This window comes from Brassica napus, chromosome A1 (genome assembly GCF_020379485.1).
Source record: "Brassica napus cultivar Da-Ae chromosome A1, Da-Ae, whole genome shotgun sequence".
NCBI classification, from domain to species: Eukaryota; Viridiplantae; Streptophyta; class Magnoliopsida; order Brassicales; family Brassicaceae; genus Brassica; species Brassica napus.
The window spans coordinates 9365964-9390015 of NC_063434.1; the positions used below are offsets into that span (position 1 = coordinate 9365964).

The 24052-nt window shown below is 38.9% G+C and overlaps 4 protein-coding genes and 1 pseudogene across 9 annotated transcripts; 2 read left to right on the top strand and 3 right to left on the bottom strand.

The window, feature by feature from the left end:
- The first annotated feature begins 2990 nt into the window (after positions 1-2990).
- LOC106360411 lies at positions 2991-6938 on the top strand (annotated as a pseudogene).
- Positions 6939-10406: 3468 nt separating this feature from the next.
- LOC106375647 (pentatricopeptide repeat-containing protein At5g62370) lies at positions 10407-15084 on the bottom strand. 2 transcript variants are annotated; one of them, XM_048742612.1, is made up of 4 exons: positions 11918-15084; positions 11646-11742; positions 11483-11548; positions 10407-11387 (listed from the first exon to the last, which is right to left on the bottom strand). In XM_048742612.1, exon 1 carries the CDS (start codon positions 14858-14860, stop codon positions 12062-12064), a length of 2799 nt encoding a protein of 932 aa, XP_048598569.1. In that variant the 5' UTR covers positions 14861-15084; the 3' UTR covers positions 10407-11387; positions 11483-11548; positions 11646-11742; positions 11918-12061. The 2 variants fall into 2 exon arrangements, with proteins under 2 accessions (XP_048598569.1, XP_013671069.2); XM_013815615.3 differs by having other exon boundaries at positions 11629-11742.
- A 156-nt stretch (positions 15085-15240) lies between these two features.
- LOC106444875 lies at positions 15241-17603 on the top strand. 4 transcript variants are annotated; one of them, XM_022717496.2, is made up of 9 exons: positions 15241-15461; positions 15702-15758; positions 15921-15973; positions 16090-16141; positions 16307-16372; positions 16467-16526; positions 17042-17084; positions 17194-17244; positions 17416-17603. In XM_022717496.2, the coding sequence occupies exons 1-9, from the start codon at positions 15350-15352 to the stop codon at positions 17477-17479; spliced, it is 558 nt and encodes a 185-aa protein (XP_022573217.2). In that variant the 5' UTR covers positions 15241-15349; the 3' UTR covers positions 17480-17603. The 4 variants fall into 4 exon arrangements, with proteins under 4 accessions (XP_022573217.2, XP_022573219.2, XP_022573220.2 ...); XM_022717498.2 differs by having other exon boundaries at positions 15269-15455; XM_022717499.2 differs by having other exon boundaries at positions 15271-15419.
- Positions 17604-17611: 8 nt separating this feature from the next.
- On the bottom strand, positions 17612-20720 carry BNAA01G16050D. 2 transcript variants are annotated; one of them, XM_022717488.2, is made up of 12 exons: positions 20674-20692; positions 20441-20597; positions 20112-20233; positions 19882-20024; positions 19724-19787; positions 19613-19640; positions 19273-19487; positions 18831-19088; positions 18450-18548; positions 18277-18327; positions 18085-18175; positions 17612-17994 (listed from the first exon to the last, which is right to left on the bottom strand). In XM_022717488.2, exons 2-12 carry the CDS (start codon positions 20586-20588, stop codon positions 17819-17821), a joined length of 1395 nt encoding a protein of 464 aa, XP_022573209.2. In that variant the 5' UTR covers positions 20589-20597; positions 20674-20692; the 3' UTR covers positions 17612-17818. The 2 variants fall into 2 exon arrangements, with proteins under 2 accessions (XP_022573209.2, XP_048598584.1); XM_048742627.1 differs by having other exon boundaries at positions 20441-20720.
- A 310-nt stretch (positions 20721-21030) lies between these two features.
- Positions 21031-24009, bottom strand: LOC106444874 (polyadenylate-binding protein RBP45C). The gene is made up of 6 exons (XM_048742632.1): positions 23616-24009; positions 23002-23470; positions 21969-22024; positions 21752-21882; positions 21404-21668; positions 21031-21297 (listed from the first exon to the last, which is right to left on the bottom strand). Exons 1-6 carry the CDS (start codon positions 23904-23906, stop codon positions 21295-21297), a joined length of 1215 nt encoding a protein of 404 aa, XP_048598589.1. The 5' UTR covers positions 23907-24009; the 3' UTR covers positions 21031-21294.
- Between the last annotated feature and the right edge of the window lie 43 nt (positions 24010-24052).

Consider the following 24052-nt stretch of genomic DNA (forward strand, 5'->3'; position numbering starts at 1 on the left):
TCCGGCAATTGCTTCATTGTTCGGGCCCGATTGATTTCTTTCTGTTCGGCTTGCGTGAAAAGGGACAGTCGCTTCGAAGTCAATCGATTAAGGTGAACAAACGAATCTGAGATCCAACGCTCTGCAAAGGAAAACTCTTAATAAGTATTATTCACTTGTTCGTGAATGTAAAAGGGAAATAAGAGAGAAAACTCACGACTAGCAATCCGATCTACAGATCTTTGAATTCTTTCCCGAGTAAAATCCTCCCAGTGATCTTGCTTCTGCAACGCAACGATCCGAGCACTCTCCTTCCAATCCTCGGGGTATGTGGCAAGATTCGGGTGACCAACTACAAAAAGAGAAAAAACAACACGGACACGTTAGACGAGCACACGCTACAATCATCACAGAAGGCAGTGTGCAGTACTCATCTCTGCATTCCAAAGAACGCGATAACCAGATTTCGGAGGTTCCTCGAACGCGGACCTGTTCGACTTCACATAGAAGTACGAACGTTGCCAATCCGAGGTTTTGGTCGGATACCCCGTGACCACGTTGTAGTTCGGGCGCATCCTCGTCAAGACGAGCCCATCGTCGGAGATTGAAACCGAGGTCAACTCTTCAAACGACCTCACACTCATTGACGTCCCCGCCTCAGCCGCAATCACCGACAGAACGACCATTAATCGAAGAGAACCGTTCATTAGCTGGCTCAAAGCGACCCCTCGGCGGAACGCATAAGCCGTGACGATTCGAGGAATCGGGAACCACAGTTTCGTGTCGTTCCGGAAATACGACTCGTAAATGCACTGGTAACCCTTCGGAGGTGACCAAGGCCTCTGATCTGGCTTCGGAATAATAAACGAGACTCCGTGTGCGTTGAGATCTCGGAGGATAGCCTCCACCGACTCCACGGTAGATTTCGTCCTCTCGACGTTCGACCAGTCCTGACCATCGACAACCGAAGGTCGAATTCTCCAAACCTCCAACGGACTCTCCTCGGTGAAGATGTTTCCGGGATAGTAGCTGATCGGAACAACCGAGATGTCGACAGCTTCTTGACCGTCGTCGTCACCCCGGAATTGTTCTCTTGCTTCCGAGACCAAAAGACGCTGCGCTAGGTCCATATTCCCCGTATCCATCATTGCTTCGCGATGGATACTGTCAGGATTCTCAGCAGAATCCCGAGAAGATACCGCCCCCTTTCCTTTTTGTTCTCGCGTCAAACGATGTGACGACATCTCGGATAATCGTAGATCTAAAGACAGAGATAAAGAGAGAGAAGGAGTGTAGAGAGAGAAAGTACCTTTAGCGCTGCGGAGAAAAATGAAAAGAAGCGGAGAGGGGTGCGCTATTTATAGGGAGAGAAAAGCGCTGGGATCAAGGCGTCATCATTACGCCTAATAAGACCTAAGTGGGCCTAAACCCAATTAGGCGCGTGATCAACAGATGCGTCGATCCGTCTTCTCGACCCATAAGCGTTTATCTCACGATCGCAACGCGTGATCGACAGATGCGTCGATTCATTTCCCCGATTGAGAAGCGTTGATTAAACGGATTGACTCCTCAACGATCAATCACTTGCTCGGATTGAACCTTTTGTCCTCCGAACTAAAGACACCAAATTCATCGAAGACCGACCGCTCGACCATCAATGAACTGGGGGGGGCTTACTGTTGGGGATGGATTTAACCCATCCACAAAGCCCATCGAACAAAGGGCCCAATCCAGCGAACCGAGTCGACGTCGGCTCAGAAGCCGATTCTCGAGGCTTCGGCTTAACCAGGGAATGCTGCTAGTCAAAGCAGAGAGCAAACGAAGCGGGATCCATCGACTAAGCGGCTCAGAGCGAGCATCTCCTAGTAAGGCCCGAAAGGCCGACAAGGCCCAATCGGTAAAAGGAGATTAGGTTAAGGTAATCGAACAGAGTATAAAAGGAGAGGAAAGCAAAGGAGAAAGGCATCGACACTTAGCTACACAAACTTAGCGGCGAGATTAGGGTTTATCATCCGTATAATCATCTCTCTGCTATTTGTACTTTTCCGGTTTAAGCTCCCACGAGCTCCGGCTTGCTTTCACTTTCTCCACCTTTGTAACATCATCTCGAAATCTAATAAACGCCTCTGTTCGACCCATTTTTAGTATTGTTTACTTCATCCGAGACCAAACTCACCTTAAACAGTTTATGACCGCATAACATAAATTTTACCTCTAGATTTAAGAAAATAATCACAATGGGAGAGAGATAGAAGTTCATTATTTTTAAAAAGTTTCTCTAATGCGAAAGGGGCACGGTGACTTTAACTGACGACTCATAGCAGACGTCGTGATGGCTTCATAACATACAAAATTACTTACTTGTTTCAGAATTGGCATGTTATATTTAATAAGTGGTTAATGCCTAATTTTGACCACCGCACATCAAATTGATTAAATCATTCTTAGAACTTGAAAACATAGGCAAGAAAAATTAGCCGGTTTGGTACTACTGCAAATAAACTATCTGGTGAAAATCTCGATCGAATTTTGGTAGCTATTTATTCAGATAATTTTTTAAAAATAAAATAAAAAGGGTTGACTTGAGAACAAAAGGATGGGACGAGTTATTGTTGGCAAACACACTAAATATCATACAAAGTCCATAACCTCTCTTTTATTTTGTCCTTTTGCGTGTTTGCTCGACTTTCATGCCTTCCATTAGATGCTCGGAGTAGGTGAGGTCTATAGGCGACCCTAACCCCTAAACCATTATTTAATCTCGTTTATTATAAGTTTTTTTTTCGCCACGCTTGTTATTATTAAAAACAAAATGGTAGGAATATTTTTCTTCTAGCAAGACTTATGTAGGTCTTATAATTAACTCGTATTTTGATGTTATAGTAGGACTTTGCAATTTAAGTGACCACTTTTTTCTGTTATAACAATTTTAAAGAGTCAACAAAACTCACTCTTGCTACGTTCAAATCTGAAGGGAGAGCAAGCTAGAAATCGCGTTATTTGAGTCAAGTGAAATCTAGGCCCAATATTCAAGGCCCAATTATTATATTTTAAGACACTCAGAGACGACGTCGTAAACAGTGATGTTTTGTTTAGTCTTGGCTCTTGACAATTGACAATTGACAAGTGACGACGTCCTTTTGAATTAACAAATGAAGCACAGACAGTGAATCACTATCAATGGAGGCTACAACGGCAGCTCCATTCTCATCCTGTGTCACTCCAAGACAAAACCTTTCTTCATCCCCGAGTTCGTTGCTCCTCTCCCGGAAGAATCTCGGCAGTGCTAATCTCAAATTCAAATCTCCGAGAAGCCTCTCGGTTCGCGCATTAACTCGTATTTTGATGTTATATTAGGACTTTGCAATTTAAGTGACAATTGACAAGTGACGAAGTCCTTTTGAATTAACAAATCGAAGCACAGTCAGTGAATCTGGTAATTTCTATAACTCACAAATTCAATCAAAAGTTTTTTAATTTTTCGATCTCAAGCTTTCGTTTTTTTGTGTGTTGCCTATAGTTGTGACTTTACTTGACTACGGAGCTGGGAATGTCTGTAGCATCCGTAACGCTCTTCGACACCTCGGTTTCAGCATCAAAGACGTATAAGCTTTTTTTTATTTTTCTCTAGTCTCCATGTTAATGTAGTGAGTGATGTCATTGGGGGAACTTGAAATGTTAGGTTAAAACCCCTGGTGACATTCTGAATGCTGATCGTCTCATCTTTACCGGCGTTGGAGCTTTTGCACCCGCCATGGATGTACTTAACAAAACCGGGCAAGCATCACTAAGCTCTGAGGATCTCTTCTTTGATTGAGGTGCTCTTTAAGTTACATTCATCGACTCTAGTGAGGAGAATGGACCAGGTTTTGCTCTATTGCCCCTCTTGAACACAATCATCATTTATGATATCATATACTCAAACTGTGTATTTATGTCAGTCAAAGGTCTTGGTGTGATACCGGGAACAGTTGGACGCTTTGATTCTTCAGCTGGTATAAGAGTACCCCACATTGGCTTGAATGCTTTGCAAGTGGGGAAGGATTCTGAAATTTTGGATGATGTTGGAAGTCGTCATGTGTATTTTGTTCATTCTTACAGGGCCATCCCGGTATGTATTTGAACAATCTCTTCTTTTTGCTATCATTTGCCACTGTCTATCTCTTCTTCTTATGTTCATAGTTTTCGGTTCTGTGATTGTTGCAGTCAAATGAAAACAAGGATTGGATTTCGTCTACCTGCCACTATGGCGAATCTCCTTTATATCTTCCATAAGAAGAGGAAATGTGCATGCAGTCCAATTCCATCCAGAGAAGAGCGGGGGTATGATGTTTTACTTTTGTTATTTTGTTGTTGATATCTTCATATATAGTAATCTCATACTAATTCAGAATCTGGATATTCTCAGAGGTGGGGCTTTCTGTTTTAAGAAGGTTCTTGGATCCACAATCACCCTCGAAACAGGTAGGTTTCACTCTAGACTTTCCTGCACAACCTAAGCTTCCTGAGGTTTTTTTGGGTTTTGCTAATGGACACTACACTTCACTCGAAGACAGAAACCAATGGAAGGGAAGGCTTCGAAGCTTGCAAAGAGGGTAATAAACTTTTCCTTCATTATCGTAGTGTCTTATCCACAGTATTGTTGGTTTTTCTCTTTACTATTATTGCAGGAATTTTTCTAATGATATATATATTTTTCCATTTCTCTAGGTGATTGCTTGTCTTGACGTGAGGACTAAGGATAAAGGAGATCTTGTAGTTACTAAAGGCGACCGATATGATGTGAGAGAGCAATCTAATGAAAACGAGGTCTGTTAAAATTGTTGCTTTAATGTTGTATTTTGAGCTGTGTTGACTAATCTGAGAGGTACTGAGGTTGACTATTTTATTGTCGCCGTTAACTAATTAACCTTTCTTGTGCAGGTTCGTAATCTTGGAAAACCTGTGGATTTAGCTGGTCAGTATTACAAAGAGGGTGCAGATGAGGTATGTTTCTTGCTGTTAATGGCTCAAACACAGATTTGTTTAGATTTTGTTTGCCATTAAATCATTCTCCCTTTGGGTTTTCAGATTAGCTTTTTAAACATAACTGGATTCCGTGATTTTCCTTTAGGGGATTTGCCGATGATACAGGTACTAAGATTAGTTGTTTCTCATTAGAGTTTTAAGTATTACTTCTGTGTTTTCTGATTTAGATTATTTTACATCCTTTATAGGTTTTGAGGTACACATCAGAGAATGTCTTTGTACCACTAACCGTTGGAGGTGGTATTAGAGATTTTACAGATGCTACCGGCAGGTACATGTTAAGAGTTTTCTTTTCAGCCTGTTTCTTTTGAACATGTTCTCCATAACGATTAAATATCAAATTACTTTTGCTCAGGTACTACTCTAGTTTGGAAGTTGCTGCTGAGTATTTCAGATCCGGTGCTGATAAAATCTCCATAGGAAGTGACGCTGTTTATGCTGCGGAAGAGTTCATTAAATCAGGGGTAAGCTTGTACATGCCGTCTCATTTTGTCGAAAACGCTAATCCCCTTGTTTTTTTGTAGGTGAAGACAGGGAAGAGTAGTTTAGAGCAAATATCCAGAGTTTATGGAAATCAGGTATGTTAATCGCTTTACACTAGAACGTAAGTAGCTTTGTTACAGATTGAGTAGACAGTGAATATACATTTGAATGCGTTTAGATATTTGTTTTTTTATATTCCCCAATTTACGTGAAGCAGCTTTTCAGTTTATTGATTGAGTTTTTCTCGTCGTCACAGGCAGTGGTTGTAAGTATTGATCCTCGTAGAGTTTATGTGAACCATCCTGATGATGTGCCATACAAAGTCATGTTCTCACCTCTTTTCTCTTTGCTTTGTCATGGTCTAAACGAACATGGTTGAGGCTGGCTACATATCATACATTTACATGGCAAAATTGGGCTGCTTTGAAAGATCAAGGAAAATACTCTAGAAGCTATGTTAACTCTAGTTTCAGATGTCTTGCGTCAATCTTTTCTGAGCTTTTCTTGTATAGCCTTGTGTTCTTTGTACTATACAAAGAATTGAGTTTCTCCATAGTTTTGCATACAAATTTAATCCACTTGCTATTGTTAGGTCCGAATGGGGAAGAATATGCATGGTACCAGTGCACGGTAAAATTCCAGCCAGCTCTTTTTTTGCATGTTATTTTTGAATTTGTCTCATTCTTTAACACTATTGGTTCCTCTGACTAAAAGGTAAGTGGAGGGCGAGAAGGTCGGCCTATTGGAGCGTATGAGCTTGCAAAAGCGGTTGAAGAGTTAGGTGCTGGTGAAATTCTACTGAACTGCATAGACTGTGATGGTGTGTACACTTACAAATTCCTTTTTAATCTTTAAAGCCGCATTGTTTCAGATTTAAAGATCATTCATTCTATGCTTAAATTTTCTCTCCTTATGTTTTTGCCTCTAATTCTTTGCGAGTTTCAGGTCAAGGGAAAGGATTTGACACGGACTTGGTAAAGCTCATCTCTGATTCTGTAGGCATACCGGTGATCGCAAGCAGTGGAGCAGGCACTCCTGAGCATTTTTCTGAGGTGTTTGAGACGACAAATGCATCTGATGCTCTTGCTGCCGGCATTTTCCACCGGAAAGAGGTAACAAACCTTTTATATTCTCCTTAATACCTTTGAATTTTAAACCTAGTTTGCTAACTGTTCTATGCCATTTTGTATGAAGGTACCAATCCAGTCTGTGAAAGAGCACTTGGTAGAGAAGAGCATAGAAGTCAGGATGTAAGAAATTCCGTTTCTGTTCAAGACTTCACGTGCTACCATTATTCATGTCACACTTTCAACAAGATCGATTATTATTTTCAATAAGTTATTATTATAACAGATTAATCGATCACTGATCATTTCGTTGTATGAGAATAGATGAACTTATGTTATCTTTTTATTTCATCATAAGAAAGCATATACGTTTTCAAAATTGTTCACTTTTCAGTTTTCTCTCATCTAAAATCCTTATTAATAATACAAGAAAGAAAATGAAATCTGATGATCCTGATTCCTGATAAAGGCCTAAGAAATTGGAAAAGAAGTTCATGAAAAAAATTGATGAGGGTATAACTGGTTCAAACTTAAAGGTGTGGGAGTGTGCTTTTTGCAGCTAAAATCTGCATTTTCTGTGTGCAAATGCAAAAGATTCTAACGAAATAAGGAGGTCAAAATGCACTCCTATATATTATTTGAGAAGTCACCTATTCTGATGAGGTGTTGATCATTGATGAAATCTTAAGAAAATTGTTATTTATATATATAATAAATTATTATTTAATAAAAAAATAAAAAAATTTATAATTTTATAACATAAATTTATGTTTTCGAATTATACTTTTTCAAATTGTACTTTTTTATAATTTCTTTTTGAAAACTTTTTTTTTATGTTTGATACTACTTTTTAAATTTTTTTTAATATTTTTAAGTATTTATTTATATATTTATTAGAATCCTAAATTTCACATTCTAAAAACCCTACCCCACCCGGGGTGGACCACCCCTCAACTTTAAACCATAAGTCTAGATTAGTTAATCCTAAGGGTATAAGTGTTTTTTACCATTCATTACAAGTGAGAGTAAAAGTGGTTAGTGTAAACATTAAAAGTGGTAATATGAATGTGTTATTTGTGGCAATTTTCCATTACATTGCGATTACATTTTTTTGAAGCATTGCGATTACATAAGACAGAAAAAGAAAAAGAGAATCATCAGACCAATCACTGGGAAAAATGCAGTGGTGGTGGAGGAGGAGGGGTATACGAAGGCGCAATCACCGGTGCAGGATTGGTCGTGACGACCATCCCGTCACCAGCGAAGAAACAAGATCTCTTGGTACGGCCGTTGAGCTGAAAATAAAGGTTCATAGCGACCCATACTCTCCCTTCGCGAAGCACCTGGGGTTCGTTTGCGGGCACGGCGTCGTTGCGCAGAAGGATTCTAGGATAGCCTGCAGCCTGTCTGGCGAAAGCCCCGGCTTGGGTAAACACCAGCGAGAGGGGGAGGGTTCGAAGAGTATGTCGCCGTCGTCTCCGCGGTCAGCGCCGCCAAAACAATGAGAAGGGGTAAGAAGAGTTTCTGCATTCTTGTTGCTTTTGCGTTTGCGATTTGTAAAAAGGAGAGTGAGTATGTTGTAAAGGAGAGTGAGTATGTTGTTGAATTTAAAGAGAACTAAAATACTTAATGAAGCAAAGCTTCTAAAATTGGCAAATTTTGATTGTGATACGTGTTTCTACAACTAGATTGACATTTTAACAGCTGCACATTGATGGAAGTAAAGAAACACGAATTTGAAATATTGGTGGAAGGTTTCAAACTGTATGTAACAATTTTTTTTTTGGTTTCACATAAAAATTAGGTATTAATAATTATTAATTTGAAAAGTATAAAAATCAATCGTACCCATTACAATCAACTGATGGGGTAAAAGGCACAACCATAGAAATATGACAGAGTTCAGGCAAGTTGATAAGTTTTGAATATGGAGATGAACTTATAACATCTTTAAAACACTTGCAAAGATCTTGTCGAGCCTGTTTCGTCGTTGCTTGGCGGTTTATGCTATAAATAGCATTACAACAAGTTGCCGTTGTAATGTCATAAATTTTGAATATTAATTTTGCTATGTATATAATGTCATAAATTTTGAATAATAATTAGAAACATTAAAAATATAATTTTTAACTTCAATTAATTTAAAAATCAATCGTAAAGTTTCTATAAATTTGATGTAAAAATAACTGATGAATATTTAGTAATAACAAATGCGTGTGAAATTATATATGTAATTATCACATTAACTTCTCCAACATATATCATTCATCTTCTTGGGTTTCTTCTTATTTTTTTCGTTATAATTTCGTTTTTTTTACTTAATTTTTGCTAATGTTTTCTTAATTTTTTACATATTTTTGTCAAATATTTATTTTTTTCTCTAAATAATAATACGAAACATACAATCAACGAACCAAAATTCCAGTTAGAATTCTTTTCAATCATAACATTACCTTATTCACTATATTATTTGACTTAAATGCAATTTTTTTTTTAAAATCAAAGTTCTCACATGATCCGTCAAATACAATCTTTCCAATATTCAAAGCCTAATTATTTATCTAACATAAATGGACATTATAAGAGATTAGTAAGTGTTATAGATACGACTATATTTTTATATGAATGTGAAATCATTATTTCTATAATTTATTTATATTCAATATTTTATGTAGTATATAAATATAAAAATAATTGATCAAACATTATTACACTTTCTACTTTTTTGAAAATTATCTACCATTAATTATGATTTGTAATATGATTGAGGTTATTTCGCAAGTGATAGTAATTAGTTTTATATTTTCCTTCTATTCTATATATAATTAAAATAATTAATTTTATTAAAAAGTTCCATTTATTATATTATGTAGTTTATGAATAAAAAAAGAACTGATCAAACGTTAATATTCTTTATATAATTTCAACAATTAGTTACCATAAATCAATATTTGTAATATAATTTAGATTTTTGGGCAAGTAATATTAATTGGATCTAGTTTTGTTTTTATTTCAAATATAATTTTTCAACCAAGCAAATTATAAAATAAATCTTAAGACTTCACAAATGATCGATATGTAAGCAAAATTCATTTAGTTGACTTCTAGTTTAATATCTAGGAGAATTTTTTTTTTATAAATTTTGTGTAAAATCATATAAATAATTTAAAATTAAGATAAAGTAATTTTTAAGCCATGATAGATAATTTTATAAATGCTTTATTTTTTTATAAATGACTTATAAGTCATGACATTATAAGTCATGACATTATAAGACATTAATAGTTATTATAATACGAATATGATGTTTTGTATAAAAATATGAAATCATTATATCGATTTCTAGAAATTGTGTTATACTAATTATTTTATGTAGTATATAAATATAAAAAAAATTAATCAAATATTATTACACTTTCTATAATTTTGACAGTTAGTTACCATAAATTATTATTTGTAATATCATTTACACTATTTGGTAAGTGATATTAATTCGTTTTAGACTTACCTTTTTTTTAGATCTAATTAAAATAATTAAAATTTAAATACTTTTCAACCAATCAAATTATAATTATTTTCTTAAAACTATCTATATGATTGACACCTAAGCAAAAGTTACTTAAATGTCTTCTTATCCTACTATATATAGGAGGAGGATACACTATTTACGTTTTCGATGCAGTTAAGAGGGAATTAGATTACTACTTTACCCTAGCTCATGTAGATCATCAGTAATAGGCAAACTGTAATAGATATAACATATTTTTATTTTTATTTTTTATCTCTGATAATCCAACTTAATCCAACTTAACAAGGGTATAACTTGTTCAAACACAATGGCGTGGGAGCTAGCCTTGTTCAAAATGCACTTCTCAGCTCAGTTCAAACAATACATACATACAAACATATATAGACTGTGTTGAGCCGACTCAAAAGGTCTTTGTATCTATCTATACTACAAAATGTTAAGCGGATTGTCTCCGTACTCTTCTTCCTCAATATGTTTCTTCTGCCATCTTGTTCAGAAAGATGCAGCCAAGAGGGCATTTAAGCCTTCTCCACACCTCCAATGAACATTCTTCATCCGATCTGCTGATATACAAATCCCACTGCAGCTCCAGTCAAACGAGGCAACACAGATGTTGCCTGCCTGCTCCTTCCACTCACAGTCTGCAGTTTCTCATCGATCAACATGGGAACTGATCCATACTAGGGAATACATCCTAGAAACCATGATCCTAAAGAGACATCTTCATTCACGTACTTGTGAAGTGTATGTTTCTGTATCCACAAATTTTCCTTGGTTAATAAACAATCAACGTATGATCTTATACACAGAAAGCAGTTTAGTTTTTTTTTTTTTGGATTTGTCAAGGCGCCATGTTTACTTTCTTCCGCCTGAATAATTCTATCAAGAATTCCACCTGGAGTGGCACTGGCCGCAGAAGACACTTAATCAGAAAATATGTAGGCATGAATCAACCTATGGCCTTTTACAAACCGCATCACGATGCCTTTCTCTTCCTCGAGCTTCTTTCTCTCCTCACCTAAAAGAAGACCATGTCCAGTCCCATACAATGTACTTAAGGCTTAAACGGTGAGCTTGGAGAAACATACTGAGAGGCATTCAAATGGCAGGACTGAATCCCTGCGCTTTCTGCTGCTAAACGCAGTATTTATCTTAACAACCATCAGATTCTTTTGGTGACAGTTTCAGGGAGCTTTGATATCATCAGAAACGAGTGAACGATTGATGATGGATTCGATTCTTGCGCGGCTCCTGCAGTCGCTAATTCCATTTCCAAAGTCGAAATCATTTTGTCAAGTGTTCTGCGTAACACCATTCAAGCACAAACCAAAAAGATTAATGCTAAATAAAAAAAGAAAAAAGTGAAGTTTAATATCAGCTATTTTTTTTCACTTACTGAACTGCATCTGGACTCTTGTAAACTTCTCCAAGGCTGTCTTTTGACCCACGCTTCAAAAACCTTCTGATAAACAGAAAGAGAATGATATGAACAACTCGGAATCAAGAAAACCCTTGTCCGGTTCATGACAATATCAAACTCACCTAATTAGAAAACTTACTTTTGATGAATCACAGTCCTCTGGCTCTGACACTAACTGCAGCCATTCATCTGAAGCTTCCCTTGATACAACAATGGCTTCAGGCTCAGGCCACATTCTATTCATATGCACAAAGTATGATTAGTGCACATAATGACGGGATCATCTGCTTGTGACTCCAGAAGAAAATGTCACACAATGATTGGTTTTGGTTCTCTCACCAACTACAGTTGCATCTCAACCATGTTGTCTATAAAAGAGTATACTTGTCTATAAATACATTGTTCTGTTACCTGTCGGAGAAGAGAGCTCCCGCGCAGAGGAATCCGATCCAGAGAAAGAAAGTCTATTTCTTTGAGACAAAACTCTTGGAAGCAGACAGCTCTAATCCTCTATGTTGTCTAAGCAAAACCATGATAAGCTATAGAGAAAGAATCTCAAAGAGTGACTGTGGGACTAATCGAACGAGGCCAAAAACCAAGAGCAGCCATGTCTTTAACTACTTTAACCGCTTCCATGGTCAATCCAGAGTGACAGAGACACTGAAGCAGCGTTTCATAAGAGTCTCTGTTTGGATACACACCATCCTTCTGCATTTCCAACATCAGAGCTAAAGCATCACGAGGTCTTTCACTTTTACAGAGACCCTTAAGCAGCGTACTGTACATAACTTGATCCGGCTCGCACTCAGAGTCCTCAAACAAAGCTATAGCAGACTCAACGTCGCCTGCTTTGATATGAGCTTTCATCAGGATAGTAAAAGTCACCTGATTCGGAACAACTCCTTCCTTTTGCATTGAGTGGAGATGGTTATAAGCTTCATCAAGGCTCCCTGCAGTACAGTATCCTGTTATGATGGCGTTGTGGAGGTATAAGTTAGGGACTAGTGACGTTTTCACTTTCCCAATCACTTCCATTGCAAAGCTTTTTGATCTGTAGTTGCATAGAGAAGAGGGGATTGATGCTACAGGATTTGTCTGAAGAAGACGTCGAAGAAGCTCTTCTTGACCAGGCTCAACAAACACTCGTCTCTTTCGTGCCATTGCTCTCCATAAACCACTGAGCAGTGTGATGTAAGCAACGTGATCATGTTTCACCTCGTTTTCTCCCATTAAACCAAACAATGTGAAAGAAAACTTGAAGTCTCCCTTCTTCAAGAAATGACCAATGAGTGAAGTGTACAACACAACGTTTGGAGATAACCCGTCTTCAACCATCTTATCAAGATACTCACATCCTTTCTCGATCATACCAGTCTTCACAAACCCACTGATCAACACCGTGTAAGTAAAAGAGCTAGGTCGGACGAAAAGCTTGACCACTTCTTCAACTAACTCATTTGCTTCGTTGATCCTTGCGTTTCTCGCGTACGCATTGATCATAATCATGTAAGCAATCTCATCAGGTTGAATCCCGGACTCGAGCATCCTTGCAAAGGTCTCTTCTGCCTCAACAACTCTTCCTTGTCTACCAAGAGAACCGATGATTGAACTGTAAATAGCAACCGTAGGTCTCAAACCAATCTCCTCCATCACATCCACAACAGCAAAGGCAGCGTCTCTGTCGTTGTTCTTGCATAACTCATTCACAACTATCAAGTACGTATCAGGATCTGGAACGAATCCCCATTCTTGAATTAGATTGACCAAAGACCCCAAATCCTCTATAAGCCCCTCTTCAAACAGACATTTGATCACCGAGTTGTATGAAAAGGGTAAAGGCGTGCATCCTAGATTCACCATCTTCTTGATACGAGACAAAGCAGCGGTGAAGTTTCTTTGCGAGCATAGAGCGGTTGTGACAACGGCAAGTCCCTTGGCAGCTAGCTTCGCGTTTTTTCCAGCAACCTCCTCGAGCAAAGACTCAACTTTCACCTCAATGTTCTCAACGCCATCATCAATAACCGCTGGACTTATTACCCCACATCCGTTATCCACAATGGCTTGTAAGATAACCATAGCGTACTTAAGCTCGTGGTACTTGGGAAGCATCTTCAAGAGCACAAAGTAAGTGATATGGTCAGGGACAACCCCGTTGTCTAACATCCTCATCAACAAGCCAAGAGCTTGATCCAATCCCCCCTTCTTGTGAAACGCGGATATAAGATTCGTATAACAATGCACGTTGCGTGATAAACCTTCTACCCCTCCTGCGCTGTTCTCGAAAAGCCTCAAAGCATAATCAACATTCCCTTCTTTGCAGTAGCTACCAATCATTATATGGTAAGTGAAAACATTCAACCGCACACCTTTTTTCATCATCTGACTAAACATAACCCTCCCTTTATCGAGCACACCAAGCTTCACGAACCCATGGATCAAAGTGTTGAAAATATAAGTGTCGAGTTCGCAACCTTTCTCAACCATCCGCGAGTAGAGCCTCATCGCCATCGTCATATCATTGTCCTTGCAATACTCTCTCATCAAACAAGTGTACATGACCTTATCCACAAAGTATCCGTCAGCTTCCATGTGATCAAACAAAGCCTCTGCTTCAGCAGCGCATCCTCTTGTACAAAACCCGTAGAAGAGAGACTTATAAAGATTAACCGGAAGAGGCATTCTCGTCATCTCACAGAGAGTATCCAACATCCCAACCGCTTCATCCAAGTGACCATAACCGCACAACCCTTTAAACAGTCTCTTGCAACACCAAAGGCGTAAACAACTGCCTCTCGCTTTGACTTGCTCAAAGTAAAGATACGCCTCGAGATAGTGACCTTGATTGCAAAGCTCGTTGACTACTAAGCTACAAGCGTTGTCACTAGGAACATAACCAGAAGCTAGAACTCTATCTAAACATGATCTAGCCTCGTCGAATCTCCTTAACTTAACCAAACAAAGAACCATCGAATCCAAAACAGATGAATCGGGAACGACACCGTTTCCGAGTACACGTTGGTTGTAGAAAGTTTCAGCCGATTCAGGCTGACCCATCTCCGTGAGCTTCCTTATCAATGCGCCGCAGCAGAGAGAGTCGAGTTCTATGCCGTTGTTGACTGCAAAGTCGGCAAATAAAGCTGCCTCTGATGTAGAAGAGCAACCGTCGATGACGCGGCGAGTGACTTCCCGAGCAGAGTCCAGGAGACCTCGTCGGCGAAGGTTAACTATCAACGACAAACATCTGGACCTGTGGTCAGAAGAAGCAGAGGTCGATGATGGGTCTGACGGAAGAGCGCAAGTCGTAGCCTTTCTCGATTTCACTAAGCGATGACACAAAGCCTTCACCTTTAACATCGTCACCCAAATCTCAAGGTTTGGGAAACAAAGAATCGTACTTTACAGAAGTTGAATGAGGAGACAGATAAGATTTTGAAGAGATTTTGGGAAGAATAAACGGCGACGGGGGTTGATTGAAGTGGAACGATGAGAGGTGAAGCGCGGGGTTTGAAACAGAGTCATCGAAGTCGTCGTACTAAAACCCTCGTCATCTTCGTACTCTCTGTAAATTGGTTTAATGTGTTAACCGGTACATATGGTCGAATTCGTTTTATGAATCTAAACCGGGTTTGTGGTTGCAAAATCTGTAAGTAACTTCAAATTATTGGGCTTTCCTATGGGCTATAATCATTTTACAAAACAATTAATTTTTAAAAAGTATTAATCGGGTCGGATCTTTATTACAACCCGATATAACGAAACAGAGGTGGATCCGGATCCCAGACGGAGCAGAGCACACCTCTGATCGGAGAACAATTCTTCTGGGACCATAGAAAAGAAAGCAAAATGTCGAGGCTATGGGCGAGAGTTGCCGGAATGTTCAGAAGCAAGAGTTTCATCGGAGCAGACATGACTGGTAACAAGTACTTCTCCAGAACGGAGCAGATTGACGGTCTGGGCGAGTATTGTTCCTCCAATCTTACTGTCCCAAGGCTTGTTTTTTTTTTTTTTTTTTTTAATTCATGGGTTTGAATTCGATTGATCAGTGATGCTTTAAACGAGTCCTATTCTACGTGTGATCGTGTAATGAGATCATGTGTTTGATATTCGATACATATATGAAACTGACATAACTTGTTAATAAAGATTCTTGTTTTGTGCGCTTACATGTTCTGATTTGCTTCTTTCTACTTTGCAGTGAAGGAGAAAAGATGGGTTGTCTTTAGACGAGAAGAGGACCCAACCTCTATTCCTGGTAACTTTCAAACTTCATCAAATGGCTTGTTTCATGGTTTTGTTTCTATGTATGAGCATATATATATATTTTGATTCTCTCTTGGGGGTTTAAGATAGGCTTACACCTGATTATTTGCATAGAAATAGTGACATATTTCTTGTTTGATCGATGTTGTTGCAGTTGAATGGATATGTTGGCTCAATGGGCAGCGAAAAAGAGCTCCTACTCCAGAGGTAAGAAAGATCAACTCCTCTTTAACCTGATATTATTTTGTAATGAGCATAGCGTTCTTCACGTTCATGGTTACGTTGCATTTAGTATCTGATGTTGGTGATTCTTAATGGTCTAGGAAATGGCTGAACTTGATGCAAGGCGTGAGCGCGTGAAGCTTAATGTTGCTCGTATGTGTTTCCAGTTTCTTTATTCATTCTTTACAAGCTACCTATCCTTTTAGATGTCTGAACATTTATTTTCAGTGTTATTGTTCAGGACTAAATGACTGGTCCATTTAGTGTCGCTTCAATTTCTTTGAAAATTTTAATTGTTTTTTCTTTTGCCTTCCCAAGTTCTCAAGAAAGAAGAGGAGGAGAAGAAAGCCAGAGAAGGAACTGGACGCAAAATCACGAGCATCGGTAAATAACATTTAGAGAGTTCCCACAAAAGTTGTTCAATTTGTTTTCTTCATTTATGAAGTGGACACTTAATGTTGGCTCTCTTTGTATAAAGGTAAAGCTGAGGGTCCAGAATTGACAAGCTTTGTTCGCCACTTCCCAGCGGATTCAAAAGGTACTACATTTTCTCTGTGTCAATTGATTAAGGGAGACACCATAAAGTGCTGAAGGCTAGCCTCTTAGGTTTAGTATGATCTGATAAAGATTGTTACGGACAGGCATTTACACTTATAACTAAATCTGTCTTGGTAAAGTGTCTTTGGAATGACGTCCATATGCGTAATAAGAAATGCTTCTGAGGATATTGGTGGATGATGCTTGTTCTGCTGTTCTGTGTGTATCTGTTGCAGTGATGATCAGAGTAGTTTTGTTGTTAACATGAATGAGAAACATATTGTGCATTGCTTTGTGAAATTCTTTTGCTATGATAGTAAAAATGTTTCATGTACGTCCATTGTGGTTGGGATAGATTAGAAGGGCAATAACAGATTTTTCACTGTCATTTGTCGATTCTTAGGGTGAGGTTCCTACAGTTGCTAGTTTTCGTATAACACAATAAATAAATTTATTCTGCCATAAACTCATGAAAGCAGGACTGACAGATTTTTTTTTGTTTGTTAATGCTTAAAGGTGATAAAACAGATGAAGCTAGTAAAGAAGCAGATCAATCAAGGTAAAATATCTATGCACACATCATATCTTGTGTTAAATCTTTTCATGCTGAATGGAAAACACAGCATCTTTCACACCATAAGCAAATGTTCTACACGTTGCTTTTACAGGGTCAAGGAACATGAACCCGAGATAGTTACAGCAGAACCACCTGAACCGAAGTAAGTATACGTGTTTAAACCTAACACACATGTTCAGACTGATGTATATTAAACTTTTAGCTTCTTTGTGATTGTTACAGACCACTAGCAAGTAGAATCTGTTCTCTGTGCTAATATTTTTTTTTTGGTATGCTTAAATTCAAACTAATGACATTGATGATGATAATGCAGGACGACAGAGCCGTCAGGGTCTGGATCATCATTTAGGTCCGGGACATGGCAGCCACCATCCTAAACATATCTCATTCTCACGTAGATAAACAACCAACTGATTTTTTGTGCAATCATCTGTTTGTTTGTTGTAGTCTACATAAACCGATTGGTTCGAGATGATTAAAAGAGCTATTAAGGACCCTAAAGTTTGTTGTAGCTCACCAAATATGGATTTATAACTCACCCAAAGAATGATATAATTCACACTCTACACAGTTTTTAGTTTTTACTCAATCCAACTCAACAAACCAATGAATCAAAATAGCCAAAATCGAACAAAAAACACAGAACGCATCTTTTTAAACCCTTATTAGGTTGGAGAGGCAAAGAATAAAGGTATGGAAGCCAAAACATGGAGACTCTATTTATGGAAAGTGCCAAAGAAGCCATTAGGAACCGCAACTGGCATTGGCTGATTCGTCGGGAAAGGAGGCTGCATAACCGGAAATTGGGCGGGAACGCTGTAAGGTTGCAGTCCAGCCGTCATGAACGGTTGGGAAACGCATAGCTGCAACGGGTGGCCACTTGCGACTACACCTACATCACAAAATGGTTCATCCTAGTTAGGAGCAAAAAACATCGGTTGTTGTTCTTTAGGGTATCTATCAAGAGATTCAAGTATTTTACCTTGATGCTTCAGGTATTGGACATGTTGTGCGGGAGGTAGAGGACGGGAGAGCATAGGTGGTGGAAGAGGCGGTGTTCCTTGAACCAGATTCTGGAAGAAAGAAGAAAGACGATTACACTACACTAGAGAGATTTTCGACCAAACTAATCCAATGACCATATAAACTTAAATTATATGCACCAAGTTCTTACCTGAGAAAGTGGCTGGGCAAATACAAACTGTCCTGATCTCGCAACCATTACCTGGTGTACAGTAGAAAGAGCATTTAGAAACATATACACCAAGTAAAGCTCCTACAGTGCAATTCATTATAGCGTATACGTTTTTTAAAAAGTGAATTTTGGTATCTTCCATGAAATACAACCTGAGGATTTGGGTTTACAAACATTGGTGATGCTTGAACAGATTGGTATGGGGAAGTGAATGTCTGTGGCTGTGCCCTGTTAACAGTAGGCCCGATCATCTGCAAAAAGGTGGTACGCAAATGGAAGTCTGATTCATTGATTGCAAAAAGAAAAACTAAGTTGGTGGAAAAACTAAAGGAGGCATTTTGTATTACTAAGTCAGGTCAATTCAAAGCGATTTCTAATCTGGTCTTCTATACTGACATTTGTTAAGGATCAGGCTCTTAGTGCTGAAACAAGTAAAATCTACTCTCAACTACTAGCTGATAAAGTCCCCTTTCACGTGATATGCCCGAAGAGACAAAGAGAGGCAGAGACAATACTGGAAAGATAATACTTACGTGCTGAGGAAAAGGAACACCGACAGCATTTCCAGCAGTCAAATTACCATATGGTACAAACTTGGAAGACGGAGATGTTTGGGGCATATAAGGGTTGTTCCCCAGATTTGGGTAAACAGCTTCAGGAACATGCAGCATGGGAGTGTTGTTTGGTATATAAGCAACATTTCCGATGTCAGGCATAGCAGTAGGAGCCGGTGAAAGACGTTTTGTATAAGATGGAGAAAAGGTCTTTGCCTCTGGATTCAATTTGAACTCCTGTAAGTATGCGGTCAAAGTATTAAAGATAGAAACTTGGAAATTAAGTAACAGATAAAGTGAAAATGAACCTCAAACTAAGCGTATACCAACGACTCCGAAAGTGTTCTCAAAGAAGAAGGAATTGGCTAACAAATTTTTAAGACCGAACAATCAAACTAACATAACTGTACTTCGGAATTACCTTAGCCTTTTTGACAGCTTGGATAGGTGCTGGTTCATTAGGAGGTGCCTCTAAACCCTGCCACAACCCTGAGGTTTCATCAACGGCTGTACTTTGTGAGGATGAATTGTCAGTGGAAGAGGGCCTTTCAGCAGCATCGTGACAACCATTACTTAGAGGTTCCATCACCAACTTATCTTCTTCTATTGGTTTAACTCGTTCGGACATGCTATCCACTGGATGATCATATGTATGAAAGTTGAGGAGAAGCATGTAAGAAAACACATCAATTTCAAAAAAGAAGCAGAAACAACTCAACAATAACAAAAGCTAAAAACAACTATGGAGAAAATGAACTTACAGCTAGAACTTGAGCTTTGGATATCAACCTGCAATAGGAAAATTAACAAATAAGCAGCTATTAAGTAATAACCGAATCAAGCAAATGAACTATCCATTGTGCAAGACTAACATTATCCAACTGGCGAACATCAGGAACTTTTTCACTAGGGTTCAAAATCTTGGCTCCTGCACGTCTGGTCAACAAAAAAGCATTCAATAATCAAAGAAAAGAAAGAAAACTTATGTAAAGGCAACAATGGCCGCGTGACCAAGATAGTAACCCTTTACCTAATATGATGATTTCTCCTTCCCTCAAAGCAATTATTTTTAGACTTGTTTGCAGCAGAGAAGCGAGGCTCAGAAGTTTCGGTGGCTGATCCAACATTCGCAACCTCATTATTGCCTGTAACATTTGACGGAAGCGAGACTCCCTATCAATTCAAAGCACGTCATATACACTGTCACAACACGAAGCTCTACAAGATAGTAAAAAGGGAAGTAAATAAATAAAAGGAGACCTCAGCAACTATTTGAACAATATTGGAAGACGTAATAACAAGTGTCTCCACCACAGTTCCACTTGCTACATTCGCTTTACTCTTCCCCTTCTTAGTGATTCTCGCATTCTTCAAAACAATGCCTAAACAGAACAAAAAAAAAAAAATCAATAGACTGCTTAAACTATCTGATCTCATTGTTACATATAACAAACCAATTAACAGAATCTTCAATTCGATATCGAAGATAACGTTCAGATCTCTAGTGCGACATTGTAACCAATTACTAGAAAGAAGCTCGAAAAGAAAAACAAATCAAGCTAAATCAATTAACCGAAAAAGAAACATACCGAAGCCGTTATCGACGGAAGCAGTGTAGAATAAACCAGAGAACACGGAACCATCCTTGACGTGAACGTGAACCTGCGATCCGATGATGCACATAGTCGCAATTAACAGCGTTGAGTTGTCGTCTTCCAATTTCCTTTCGAATCCCATCTTTTTGAGCTTTCAACGCAGATTCAAGTTTGATTCTCTCTGAAAATGTTCAAATCTGTAGAAGTATCTATCTATGTACCATCACCTTGTACCAGAAACGAAGAGATCTAGAGAGGTGCGAGGGAAGCGACTCTTCCTTATTTTCCCTCGTTTCTCCAGAGATTATATGGGCCCTTACTTCGTATAACATACCCGGCCCACTTTAAAAGCATAAACGTAGATATTGGGCCTTATTGGGGGCTTTTTTTATATCTCGCCTTATGTTTTTTATATAGAACCGGCGTGTATAGACGTATTCGTTAGCTATGTGAATAAGAAATCCCTTTTATAACTGATGAGAGCTGATGACAGTAGATTCAAGAATGTGTATATGACACAATATGTTCGTAAACGATTCAACATTTAATCAACTTGTTTCAAACTTATATAAACAGGGCGGGGGTGGTGCCAACTATGGCCTTGTAGAATCTGTTAAAATAGTCTTACGGGATGCAAGAAGACAGTACAGAAACATAATGGTCAAATATGCAAGAGAAAAACAAACAAACAGAAAACAAGAGTTGTAGAGCGAGAGAGTGTGTGAAACTGAGACAAAGAGCTAATTCATATCTACTTCAATAATTCATTCACCATTTCCAAACGGTGTTACATCACAGACAGCTTTCTGAAACTTGAGCTCCATCACGACATACATACACATCATGCTTCACTGCAATTCAGAAAAACAAACAGAGGGAAAAAGAATTAGCAAGCTCCGAACAGGACATTTTTTAGCGTTACTGACTTTTTCAATTGCTTAAAAGCTCAAAAAGTACCTGCTGGTAGCCACCAGGCTGCTGGTAGTTTCCATAGCCGGCACCAGGGTAGCCACCATAGTACGCGTTAGGGTCCCGAGGAGGAGGTGCATATCCGTAACCTTCATATCCCTGAGGAGGATACCCATAGTATCCACCACCACCATACTGGGTCTGATCAGGTTGAGTCTGTTTGTTATTAGGACTGCGACCCCATGAAAGACGAATGCTTTGTCCGCCAAGTTGTGTTCCATTCAACTGGTTGAGTGCTTGCTCTGCACATGCCCTGAAGCACACAGACAAGATGAAAGATATGTGAAACACAATTCTCAAAAATAAAAATGACGTTCATCTACACAGTCACACTACCTATTAGCATACTGAACAAATCCACAACGTTTTCCTGCTGGAATTTTCACATGAACAAGTTCACCAAATTGACCAAAAACTGACTTCAAACCATCTTCTGTCACACTTTCATCTAAAGCCCCAACAAAAATCTGGTAAAGCAAAAAGAACACTTAAATTCACTCACTATACCTCCTTATATAGAACAGACTTGAGGAAACCGAAACAAAGTACGTACCGTTGTGTTAGTTGGGTCAGTTTCTCCGGGATTTCCTTGAGAGCTCTGATATGCACCTGCAAATAACAGACAAGAGAACTTAGTGGAGAAAATTCGAACTTCTACATTCTAAAGCAAACAGACACTAAAACAAACACGCACAAACAAAAGCAGTTACAAAATTATCTAATAAATATCAGCAGATAAAGCAAGTGGCATATTTTATACAACTTGGAGATTAAGGTACAGAGATTCTCAAGTTTAGTAGATAACTGAATCTTTAAGGGTGTTTTAGGTGCAGTGTGGACCAAAATTCTCCAGGATATCACATTATCACAAGTAAACTAAGTTCCTTCCATGGTCTGACACTCGTTACCAAAGTAATCAACTTGTCGAAGAACCAGGATAACTAACTAACGACAAAGAAGTGCTGCTAGCATAAATTTAGAAGAGAACAGTAACTGAAAGAAGGAAATAAAAAATTGTAACACTAACTACCGAAAGAAATTGAGCTGAGAGGTATGAAGATGATTACAAAAGGATTTCATACTGGAAAAGAAGCGAAATGTAATGAACTGTATAATATGAAAATAATTAACTTAAAGGTACGGCTTAATATCAAAAGAAAAGACTTATGCTTGAAAAGTAAGGAGCTGAAAAAGATAAATTGCGACTGTAAAGGCTACTTGTAATTAACTTCTGAAAACATAACCAACTGACCTAAATGAGGCCACGCATTAAGGTGGTATCATTTTCAGCTGTAATCAGTTCCAGGCAGAGCCTCTTGTTTTCCTGCTTTAAGACAACATGAGTTTTTTCTTATAAGCTTTAGGATGTTTTGCGATATTATATATTCTTCAAAGTGCTGAAAGGAAAGAACCGGAAGGAAAAGGACGGTATTAAATATAATTTTAAGGCGTTAACTAACAGAACAAGCATCACCAATCAGAAATATAGAGGCAAATGAATATCCCAAGGAATATACAATCAACTACCATAGACAGTTAATAGACAAAAGTCATCAAAAATCTGGTTCCTTAGTAATAAAACATACCTGGTTGTTGCATCGTAAGAGGCTTCTTGTTAGCAGCTGGACCAGTACGCATAGGCCTGGAAGAGCAGTATTGACCATTCATCTCAGTCATGGCACGAATCTGCTCACTTTCATCCCCAAACTTGACAAATCCGTACCCCTTGGACCGTCCAGTGGTCCTATCAGTCACAACTTTAGCGCCCTTGACAGATGAATACACAGCCTTAAACGTCTCAGTAAGCATATAGTCAGTAACATCAGGCGCCAGATCTCCTACAAAAACTGTGTGCTCAGGCCCGTCAGACTGACGTCTCTCTCCAGCTCCAAGCTGAGCCCAGTTCAGCCTGAACGTCTGCTCACACCCCGGCATTTGAGCACCATTGTAAGTCTGCAAAATCCTCTCGGCTGCAGCGTGGCTCACAAACTCAATAAACCCATAACCTTCAGAATAACCGCTTTGCTTATTGCGAATGACTTTGGCTTGTTGAACCTGCATCCACCAAAGCAAAAAAAAAAACACTGAGTCTTCTTCCCTAACAGTCATCGAATCAAAGGTTAAAACTTATAAAGGACGAAACTTTCTTTCTTCAAATGAGTAAAAATTGATGCTTTAGATTAATGAAATTGACTATTACCTCACCAGTGACTGTAGAGAAGATGTTCTTGAGGTAGCTTTCGTCCATCCATGGCTGGAGGTCTCCGATCCACAAGGACCGGATCTCTCCACCTGATCCTGGATTCTGAGATCCACCGCCATACTGCTGCTGTTGAGGTTGACCAGGAGACGGCGACGACTGTGGATTCCATCCTGCCGGAGGCTGACCCTGTTGCTGCTGCATCATCATCCACTGCTGGTGGTGGTAAGCTTGCTGGTCCTGCCCTGATCCTGCGGCAGCACCGTTAGCGGCTGGAGGTGGCTGCTGCATCGTGACGACGTTCACCTAGAACAATGGAGGATGCCCCTCGGACAAAAGGGCAAAGGACAGAGAGAGAGAGAGAGAGAGAGAGAGAGAGCTAAAGTTGTCTCTGTTGCATTTTAGAGAAAAAGAAAAATATCTTAATGATTTCGACC

Excerpts from the sequence above, each read along its gene's own strand:
- LOC106375647 (XM_048742612.1), bottom strand. The coding sequence starts at position 14,860 with ATGTTAAAGGTGAAGGCTTTGTGTCATCGCTTAGTGAAATCGAGAAAG.
- LOC106444875 (XM_022717496.2), top strand. The coding sequence starts at position 15,350 with ATGTCGAGGCTATGGGCGAGAGTTGCCGGAATGTTCAGAAGCAAGAGT. Across the intron at positions 15,974-16,089 it reads AAAGAGCTCCTACTCCAGAG|GAAATGGCTGAACTTGATGC; the intron begins GTAAGAAAGATC and ends TTAATGGTCTAG. Across the intron at positions 17,085-17,193 it reads AAAGAAGCAGATCAATCAAG|GGTCAAGGAACATGAACCCG; the intron begins GTAAAATATCTA and ends TTGCTTTTACAG.
- BNAA01G16050D (XM_048742627.1), bottom strand. The coding sequence starts at position 20,588 with ATGGGATTCGAAAGGAAATTGGAAGACGACAACTCAACGCTGTTAATT. Across the intron at positions 19,641-19,723 it reads ATGTTCGCCAGTTGGATAAT|GTTGATATCCAAAGCTCAAG; the intron begins GTTAGTCTTGCA and ends TTCCTATTGCAG. Across the intron at positions 18,549-18,830 it reads GTGTTCCTTTTCCTCAGCAC|ATGATCGGGCCTACTGTTAA; the intron begins GTAAGTATTATC and ends ACCTTTTTGCAG.
- LOC106444874 (XM_048742632.1), bottom strand. The coding sequence starts at position 23,906 with ATGCAGCAGCCACCTCCAGCCGCTAACGGTGCTGCCGCAGGATCAGGG. Across the intron at positions 22,025-23,001 it reads TCTTACGATGCAACAACCAG|GTGCATATCAGAGCTCTCAA; the intron begins GTATGTTTTATT and ends TGTTATTTGCAG. Across the intron at positions 21,883-21,968 it reads CTGACCCAACTAACACAACG|ATTTTTGTTGGGGCTTTAGA; the intron begins GTACGTACTTTG and ends TTGCTTTACCAG.